General features: G+C 41.6%; 1 protein-coding gene and 1 long non-coding RNA gene across 2 annotated transcripts in view; one reads left to right on the top strand and one right to left on the bottom strand.

The window, feature by feature from the left end:
* The first annotated feature begins 789 nt into the window (after nt 1-789).
* On the top strand, nt 790-5,101 carry LOC118027032. The gene is made up of 2 exons (XR_004683733.1): nt 790-863; nt 1,618-5,101. It is a non-coding gene; the product is annotated as an uncharacterized LOC118027032 (long non-coding RNA).
* A 572-nt stretch (nt 5,102-5,673) lies between these two features.
* The window catches only part of DAPP1 (dual adaptor of phosphotyrosine and 3-phosphoinositides 1), a 48,235-nt gene continuing 43,499 nt past the window's right edge, over nt 5,674-10,409 (bottom strand). The window contains exons 7-9 of the mRNA XM_035030152.1: nt 10,234-10,319; nt 7,797-7,884; nt 5,674-6,525 (exon numbers count right to left, since the gene is read on the bottom strand). Coding sequence (XP_034886043.1) covers nt 6,457-6,525; nt 7,797-7,884; nt 10,234-10,319 — 243 coding nt within the window. The 3' untranslated portion in view covers nt 5,674-6,456. The remainder of the gene's footprint in view (nt 6,526-7,796; nt 7,885-10,233; nt 10,320-10,409) is intronic.

Raw genomic sequence — 10,409 nt, 5'->3', positions numbered from 1 at the left:
AGCCAGCACGGGTGTCCACTTGTTTGCTTCTCCTTCCCTCCCTCCTCCTCTTCCCCTCTGCCCACTTCCTCTTTCTATACAAATATGAAACTAAATTGTGGTATCTTCCTTTAAAGAATTTAGAGCTCGGTAAATAAAAACAGGTATAGGAAGTGCTGTGATAAAAGCTCTAGAAACCCAGAAGGGGGGGGGGGCATTGAAATTGGGCAAGAGCAACAGCCTTTATGTGGACATAGAGGCAAGAGGGCATGTTTGACCCGCAGGGAGCTAGAAATAGTTCGTAAAACCTAATAACGCACAAGCTGCGCCCGTTACAACCTAGAATTATCCCCCAAATAAAATCAAATCTAGAATTCCTATTGTCTGGATTATTACTGAACAGTGTCCAGGAGATTGTTGCTAATGTGCAATGTAGAACTTTAATTTCAGGTAACAATAATCGTATGCCTAAAAAATCCCAGGAAAGGAAACTGTCATAAATGGAGATACGTTTAACCTTTGCATGGTGAACACTACCTTTGCATGGTGAATACTGCTACTATTGAAATTTCTGTTTGAAGAAGATAGATAAATTGCTCAACAGTCCTATCTGGAAAAGTAAGTAGATGAAAATCACTAAGAACTGTTTTCAAAGCTAATGTAAAACTAGATGAACTATTTTTTTTTTTTTAAAGATTTTATTTGTCAGATAGCGAGAGCAGGAACACAAGCAGGGGGAGCGGGAGAGGGAGAAGCAGGCTTCCAGCGGAGCAGGGAGCCCGATGCGGGACTCGATCCCAGGACTCTGGGATCATGACCTGAGCCGAAGGCAGATGCTTAACCGACTGAGCCACCCAGGCATCCTGATGAACTACTTTTAAAAGGTAGTATAAACTTGATAGGTGTACAATTAGTAGACAGATCAGTGGAACAGACTAACCCAGAAACAGACTTTAGTACATACATGAGGACTTACAACATTTTGAGGAGGACATAAGTCAGTGGGAAAAGGATTATTCAGTAAGTAGGACAGGCATTTTTTAGCCTTGCTGGTAGAAGTGCATATTGTTATATACCCTTTATATAGGACTGTTTGGCAATCTCTGTGAAACTTCCAAATGCACATAACTTTGGCCTAGGGTATTCGGATTCCCCAGGGAAACAGAACCAGGAGGATACACATTTTTTTATCACGTGTAAATATAAATGTTACACAAATATAAAAGCCTTACTGTGAGGAATTGGCTCTCATAATTGCTGGAAGCCGAGAACTGCCATGGGCTGCCATCTGCAAGCCAGAGAACCAGGGGAGCCAATGGTGTGAATCCCACTGAGGGCAGTTGAGATAAGATGTCCCAACTCTTGGGCAAGCAAAAGTGGCAGATTCCTTCTTGCCCCAGCTTTTGTTTTATTTGGGCTTTCAGTAGATTGGATGATGCCCACCCCTACTGCAGAGGGCAATCCACTTAGTCCACAGGTCGAATGATAGGAGAACATCCTCACAGACACGAAATAATGTTTATTTGGGCACCCTGTGGCCAGTCATGTTGATAAAAAATTAGTTATCACACCCAGCAATTCCACTTCTAGAAATTTCTACTGATACAAATGGACATGTGCAAAATTATATATTTGTAGGTCTGTATTCATTGCAACTTGGTGATATCAAAGGAGTGGAAACAACCTAAATATCCCATCATGGATAGGGTAAGCCTTATGTTCTGTGCTTCCTAACAGTACCAGGTTATACCTGCTATTTTTTGTGTAATTATTAATACTCCTTTTTTTTTCTTTTTTTAAGATTTTTATGTATTTTAGAGAGGGGAGAACTAGAGGGGGAAGGAGTAGGAGGGGAAAGAATCCCAAACCGACTCTCTGCCAAGCCCGCGGTGGGCTCCACAACCGTGACCTGAGCCAAAACCGAGAGTGGGTCACTCAGCTGACTGAGCCACCCAGGCGCCCCTATGAATGCTCCTTTCAACTCTCAGGTGTCCCACTTTAGATAAGGAATTACTTAGTCACCCTAATCATAAAGGACTGGTTAAATAAATTACTGCGTTTGCCCAATGGGAAAAAGAATGGAGAAATGCTTTAGTTACTGACATAGAAATCCAAGACATGATGTTCGATGAGAAAAGCATGGTGTGAAATTGCATGGTGTGCTGTAGTTTATATATAAGAAAAAATACACGTGTACATTCATGTTTGATTGTATATAGTAGAGAAGGACCTGGTAACACTGGTAACCTCCAAGGAGTGAAGCCAGGTACCTGGGACACAGGGATCCCAGAAATGAGCCTTTTCACTGTAAACTGCATTGGTGGTTTTTGAATTTTTCACTTCAAAAATCATAAAATATTCCAGCAAACAAAATCGTATGGTGATGGGGTATTTGGAGAGGGAAATCATATCAGTCAGGGACTGCCAAAGAAACAGAAGCAGGAGGATAGATGTGTATGAAATGTATTTCACTGGGTTATGTGATTGTGAAGGCCGGGGTTATCAGTCACCCCGGCCAGGAGGCTGGGCCAGAAGGCTGGGCAACCTCAGGCGGGAGCTGAGCTGCAGTCTTCAGGCAGAAGACCCGATTTCCTCCTGGAAACCTCAGTTTTGCTCTTAAGGCCGGCCTTTCAACTGACTGGATGAGGCCTGCTCATATTACGGAGGATAATCTCTTACTTAGATTTAGTGGATTGTAGATGGACGTTAAGCACACCTACAGAATACAAAGCAACATGTAGATTCATGGTCTATTGAATAATGGGGGACTGCAGCCTTGCTAAGTTGACACCTAGAACTAACCTTCACAGTCTACCCTTGTCAGCTTGGCATCATAAGACATCTTCCTAAAGCACACTTAGCCTCCAAATAAAGTCAGTAACCAAGTTGTATTTCTGTCATCAAACAACTAACCCACATACAGAGAACATGTTCACTCTCTGCAGAAGAGGATGCAAAGTTCTTGGGCGATGTTCACTTTTCTCCTTTGTATATTACAGTTTAAATGCTGTGATGTAAGGTTAACCACATTTAATACATCTTATGTTAGATGATAAGAGGATACAAGAGGGAAGAAAAAAATTTTCTTAGTATGTGTGTATTTATAATACATATTTGTTATGTACACACAAAACAAGGAAGAAGTGTAATAATCACAGGCCTTGTTTCTCAACTGAGTATGTAGCTGTAGCTGATGATTATAACTGCCTTCCATTACCCATTCCATACTCCCTCTGCCCTCAGCGAGCACGTCAGCTGGTCACGGCTCTGCCTGTGGGGTGACCCAAACCTTTATTCCTGAAGAATCCAATCCTTAACTGAACTGTAGTTTTCCATTGACTTTAGTCACAGGACTCGGTGGCACTGAGATCCCCTAGAGGTCGTGCTGTGTTGTGAACGTACTCTTCCCTCCGTGGTGCAGTCCCAGCCCCGTTCCCCCCTGGTAATTCGGATCGGTCACCCCGGCCGGTACAGCCATTCCCTTCCTTACCTGTTGTATCAGAGACAGGAGCCCAAAGTAGCTGGTAGCAGTCTTAATGTCCCGTTGAATAGATCATTGGTGTGTCTCCTGGTGGGAGCATTCCTCCCTTTGGAACAAGAACCTCTAGACTAGCACAGCCTAAGAACTTGGGGACACCGCCCCAGCCCAGCTAGGTACTGCCTCCCACCCCAGGGAGTGCTGTAACTGAGTCTTCAAAAGTCCATTCCGCCATTCTATCGGGCCTGCTGCTTCAGGATGATGGGGAACATGGTAAAACCAACAAATTCCATGAGCAATATGAGAAATCTATTGCCTCCAAAATCCAAAGAGGCCCTTTAGGTGTTGTGCCTCTTTTTTGGCTGTGAAAGGGGCCTGATGCAGCAAGTTGGCCTTCACCTCAGAAAAGCACTCTCGAGCTGTCCCATACCACCGGAGCCCTAAAATTCCAGTGAGGTGGAAAGCTCCCGAGTTTTTGCTGAATTTATTTCCCACCCTCAGACAAATGTCTCACCACTAAGTCTAGAACAGTTGCTGCTACTTGCTCCTTAGGCCTGATCCGTATAATGTCATCAACGCAGTGGACCCATGCAATGTCTTAGGAGAAATGTGATCAAGGTCAAGGGCGGTGGGGACGAAATGATGGCATAGGGCCGAACTGAAGTAGGATAAACCTCTTGAGGTAGGACAGCGAAAGGTGGATCGCTGGCCTTGCCAGATAAGGCCAGCTGCTTCTGGTAGTCTTTACTAACAGCAAAAAACATTTGCCAGATCAACAGTTGCATGTCAGGGACCAGGGGCTGTGTTAACCTCCTCAAGCAATGGAACCACATCTAGAACTGTAGCTGCAGTGTAGTCACCACCTGATTGATAATCCACGGTCAGTTCTCTAAGATCCATCTGTTTTCTACACAGGCCAAATAGGTGGGCTGCATGAGGATGTGGTGGGGGTCACCAGCCCTACATCCTTCAAGTCCTTGATGGTGACACTAAGCTCCGAGACCCTTCCAGAAGTGTGGTATTGCTTCCAGCTTACTCTCTTCCTAGGCAGAGGCAGTTTCAGTGACTTACGTAGTATATGTTATGTTGTCTTATAGGTTAGCTTGACCTCTTCATGTCAGAACTCCTCCAAAAATGACTCTATCCCTGCTGAGGTGTACCCTCCATCATAGAGCTTTGTGTGCCTCACGGGCAGAATTTGTCTTACTTCCATATGTTATCATGTATGTATTTGTTATCTTTTCCTTATTTAACTAAGAACTCCCTCAGGACCGGCACTATCTCTAACGGAAGTGGGTTCTTCATGGCCATTTATGACATTAATCAGTCGTATTTCTTTTTAAATTACAGATATTAAAAATGTATTTTAATAGCAAAATATTACAGGCACAGCAAAATGCTCTTTTTAATAAACTTAACCGAAGAATATAAATAAACATGACATATTTTACAAAAGGTTAAGAACGGTATTACCTACACAAAGAAAAACTCTTGGTTCTAAGAAAACAAAACCTAAGCCTCACATCTCTGAGGATTCATTTGCAACTCCTTACTTGGTGAACCTGACAGAATACATTTTAACTTGACATTTGCTTTATCTCATATGATACACACAAAACAAAATACATTAAAAGCCTTGTTGAAATACACAAAAATGTAATATAACTTCTGAGTCCTGGATGTTTAAATAACAGAAGAAACTTACTTATCAAGGTATGCACTTGGACTGCAAAAGCAGTGTTGTATCAGAGCTTTGCACCATACTCTTTTTTATTTTGGGGTCTCCACTTTTATCTCCCTTCAAACATCTTACCTAAAAAAGCAGTATTAATAATTAGATAAGGGAAGGGGTTAGAATCTATGAGTTCTGGATGCCAGCATCTTGTTTCCCGATTTCAACCCCCTTATTCTAGCTTGAAAATGCGGTGTAACACATCATCATATATTTCACGTGGATTTAGTGTTGCTCCTTCAACCGGCAACAGAAGTTGCTCCTGAAGAAGGGCTCAGGGTGCTCGGCGATCTCAGTGCAAGGGGAATCTTACTTCCCCTGGGCCAACAGGGACAGCTCACCCGGGGGGCGAGATTGGCATAGCGCATTCTTCTCTGCTTGAGAAGTCTCTCCGTCTGTGTGCAGAAATGTTGGATGCAGACAACTTGGTGCTTCCAAGTGCTCTATTATTGTTATAGTGATAATAATCATGCCAATTACTATTATTAAACTCCAAGTTACCTACTATTTTATTCCCTTCCCTCACTTTGTTTTCTTACTCTTTAAAATGTTTCCCCCTCCCCAAAATGATTAAGAGATGTTTTTTAGGCTTTACCTTCCTTTATCTTTATCATCCTACCTGACGTCCTACAGGACATTTAGTTCTCACAGGCTTATTATTAGAAGGGAAGGCAGGATCCACTAGATTTCTGAGCCTTTAACGAAGGGAAAATAACCGCGAACATTTCCCATTTTAGTTTTGGAAATTGTTTTGTTTTCTGTATTAAAAAAAAAAAAGCAAAAACAACGCACCCCCACCCCCAGTCTTTGGTGTTTGCTATTTCCATATACTTTCTGTAGAAGCAGTCAGAGGACGCAGCTGTTCCCTTCCCGGTGGACAGCAAGACCCGGATGTCGATGGGCTGACGGGGATGCAGAATGGGACTCCAGGCAAGTAATGTCAACCAGCTTGGGGACCGCAGTGAGGGAAAACAAAAACCCTTGATCTTCTCTGGTGCGCTCTAAGAGCGAGCATGCCTGGGCTGGTGGTCTCATCGGTTTCCATCAGATCGGTGACACTTTGGTCTTCTCCAGGAGACGACAATATCTTGAAGGACAAGCAGTGACCCGAGAGTCTGCAAATGTGATGGGTTCTCAAAGGTCCAAATCCGCATCTGCTTTTATTTGTTTTGAAAAGAAAAGTCCTCAGTCAGCTTTCCTGCGGGTCACAGCGTCAGGGACCATGCCACCCTGCTCCTGGGTCAGGGCGTCCTGGGTCAGAAAAGGTCTACTTAAAGATGAATGACCGAGACCGGATTGTGCCTTCCCTTTGATCGAGCTGCTTTCTTATTTGAGACTGTAATAAAGCAAACACACATGGGTATTGACTATTGAGCAATTTTAAGATCGTGAACTTAATAGATATTAAATAAGACCTGCTGTTACTAAGGACACCGTGCAACTATAATCAACATGTGACAATTTTCAGTATGGTTTTCTGTATTTTTCTCAGGATAAATATTGTGAGGTCGTTGCTAAAACATGTGCAAGTTGGGAATCTAAATTTATTGATAGGGAAAAATGTTTATAATACATCAGTGGAGTGCACAGGTAAAGAACACGAAAGAATGATTAATTTTTTGTTTTTGAATATTTATTTGCACAGGGAGAAGTCTGCAAATGTGTGAATTTGATATATTTTTGCCTTAACTTTTCCTCTAATAATGATGTGTCACTTGCGTAATTACAAAATACGAAGAATAAAAAGTTGACTCATATCTGAGCAAATGTTTGACATGGCAAAATATTTCCCCATTGAGTATGAAATACATAGGGGCTATCTCAAAATCAGTGGTATATGTATTTGGATTTCAAACTGAGAAGATAACCAAAAGCAAAAGTCCCAGCATCTGGAAAAGAATACTCAACAAGTTTCTACATATCAGCTAATTATATAAAAACAAATTAGGAAAAACTGTTTACGTTCGAAAACATCAAGGGTTTCAAGATGGTATTTATGGAAAATTTTAGAAGGCTTTAAGGACAAGTTCTTGATTAACAACTCACTAAGTTGCAAACACATACACAAAAAAAAATGTATGAGACTGGTAAATTTTTTTAAGCACTTTTTCTCTCCCCCCCTCCACCCCTGGGAGGTATATAGGAAGCAAATCAAATAAACTACATTTTGTCCTTGATCTTCACAAAGTAACACACTGCAAGCTAAGTTAAGTTCCTCCGGCAAGCTTCATTCTCTTGACTATTTAAAAGGATTTTCTACTATAGAAATACGTTAACTTTCCTCTGTCCGACCTTCTGATCCCACATGTCCTCCTCCAGGCAAGACTGGACTGACCAGGCAGCACACTCAACGAAGACTAATGTACTTGAGGGCCTGAGGCTAAGGCTCTGGGGCTGAGATCCCAGGGTAGCTCTGTCCTTTCTCTTTTACCCCCCGCCTATGTGCCTTCTGTGTCTCACAAGAATGAACAGACTATTCCATGAGCCTGTCAGTGGACATCCCATTGACTCTTGGGAATAGTCCGACACTTTCAATAGAAATATGTTTGAATTTGTCAACATGTTATTTTTGAGTACTAGGCATCCAGAGGACTTAGTATAACTCACCAGTTTCCAGCGTAATATCTTGATCCACTCATCAGCTTCTACTCCTGTCTTTGCACAAAGATAAAACGTCCTGAATGGAAACACTAAGCTGAGAAGACAAAAGAAAAACTTAAGATATTCCAGGTGGTTGGTTGAATATATTAGTTGAACAGTAATTAGAATATTCAACAGGAAAAAAGACTCAACAAAGAGCAACTTGAAGACTTGTCAGATACACAGCGATTCCTGCCAGCAAACAGCAGAAATGTTGAGGAAGCTGGAGATTCATATTATCACCGGCCAGATTTATATTTTCTAATGAGAATTCAAAAAAGAAAAAAACATGTCCAGGACACCCCCAGATCCCTTTGTCGCTTATGTCTTAGACTGAATACAACATTTGTGTGTTTATTCAGCTGATGTGTTAAACGACTCAGAACCTGTGCCGTGAGTCAAAGAATAAGCAAGACAGATAAGAATTTGCTGAAGAAACTCATTTGTGTTGGCTTGACTCAATGAGAAACAAGTTACCCTCTGTGGATGCAGGCAGTTTTAACCATTTGGGACAGGAAAAATAAGATAATAAATCTCCTCAACTATTCATTTTGCCCGCTCTGTCATGAATTACGCTCTGCTGGAAGAAGACAAACTTTCCCACTGGCATGAACAACTCTTCGTTGACTGTATCTTTGGCTATATAGTCAAATCTTTTGACTAATGAGGTCAGCACATCGTGCCCATACTTCCCGTCCTTACAGTTGATGTGCAAAACACTACAAACCCTTTTTCCCCCCTCATGAAAAAAAAAAAAAAAAAAGCCTTGACCTGAAATTCAGGAGGGTTTCTATATCCCTAGAGCCAAAGCAGCATATCATGTTCGTATCAGTAATTAATGTTGAATAGACAAGACATAATTCCCTGTGTATAGAAGGTAAACCTTGATGTGAGGACCTATTGGGCAGTGAGGGGACAGTGGAGCGGGGGTGGGGTTACCGTGCTCACACTGTACAAAACTGCTTTCTGGAATTGTCATTGTTTGGTACTCCCTGTGAGAGACATTGTTAATTGCCTATTAATGCAGATAATGTTTCCTTTCTCCTTGCTAACAGAACCCCAGGCAATAAATGATAATTAGCTGGAGCCAATCATGATCTTAACTAGTTTTCTAGCTTCCCCTGCTGCTAGTGACGGCCATGGGACCCAACCTTGGCCAATGAAAGAGGAGGGGAAATCTGACAGAAGACTCCTGAGAAAATGTCTGTCTTCCTGATAAAAAGGGACAGACATGGCTGATACCATCCCTACATCCTTCTTTATGACTGACATGAAAATGTGAGGCCTAAAGCTAGAGTAGCTCTTTCACACCAAAGTAGCAAGTGAACTGCTGAAGGCCAAGAGGATTGTAGAGACGCTGGTGCCGATCTTGCCAAGCTAGCTACCTGCCTCCTGATATTTTGTTACATAAGAAATTACCTCCCCCTGCTGGCTCGTATGGTACATTTAAGTGAATTTTAAAAAGATACCCATTATTGGTTGCTGTTAATGTTAATTAACTAATGTTAATTTTGGGGGGGTATGTAATGGTGACATTTTTATTCTTAGGAAGTGCGTACTCAGTATATGTATATAGGGGTAAAGTGCCACGATGTCTCCAATTTACTTTCAACTGGTTCAGGAGAAAAGTGAATAGAGATAAAGCAGATATGGCAAAATACTAATGATGCATATAGCTGAAAGGTATACGGGTATATAAGTCTTTCAACATTTGTATGTTTGAGAAACATTAAAATAAAACTTTGTGGGAAGTAAGACACTCCTTTTTCAAGACACTACTTCTCCTAGTTAGAAAATTGCTATGATACACTCATGAGGTTAGAACAAAAACACTTTTGTGCCATCTGCCAGAAATTGTCCCATTGTTGGAGTCAAAATTAAAATTGAGTAAAAAGCTTCAAAGGAATAAAACATGAATGGAATCCTGTTATGTATATACTTACACAGCATACAACATAAACAATTGTAGCCACTGGACCTGCCTATTTGTTTAAGTCACCTTATTTATTTTTAAGGGTTTTATTATATATTTGAGAGAGAGCATGAGCAGGGGAGCAGGGGAGTGTGAGAGGGAGAAGCAGACTCCCCACTGAGCAGGGAGCCCGATGTGGGACTCGATCCCAGGACCCTGAGATCATGAAGTGAGCCGAAGGCAGACACTTAACAACTGAGACACCCAGGCATCCCCCGGTTGAAGTCACTTTAAATGAGGTATTATGTCACACTCAGCTGGAAGCACTGCTGACATACATGCCCTGTGTGTTAGTTAAATCCATGCCCCTCAGATCAAGACACTCGTACACATTAAGACATACAGGTCTTTTTTGTTTCTTTTTTTTAATTCCCCAGCTAAAATAATTGGCAAGAAGACTTTTAAAATCATTTTCTTTACAAAACAACTTACCAAAAACAATTTACTCTTTCCTGTGAATAATCAAATTGCACAGCCGAACATTCTGTCAAATCTAGGATCCGAATTGGTTCTGGTGACTTTAAAAAAAAAAAAAAAGGCAACCTATGTCATCACAAAAAAACACACAAATTTGTTCATCACTTAGTCCCCTAAAAATCTTCCACTGC

The sequence above is a fragment of the Mirounga leonina genome, unplaced genomic scaffold, assembly GCF_011800145.1.
Source record: "Mirounga leonina isolate KUSES-001 unplaced genomic scaffold, KU_Mleo_1.0 Mir_357, whole genome shotgun sequence".
NCBI lineage: Eukaryota > Metazoa > Chordata > Mammalia > Carnivora > Phocidae > Mirounga > Mirounga leonina.
The sequence above is the reverse complement of the archived record's forward strand: the minus strand, read 5'-3'. Positions and strand labels throughout refer to the sequence as shown.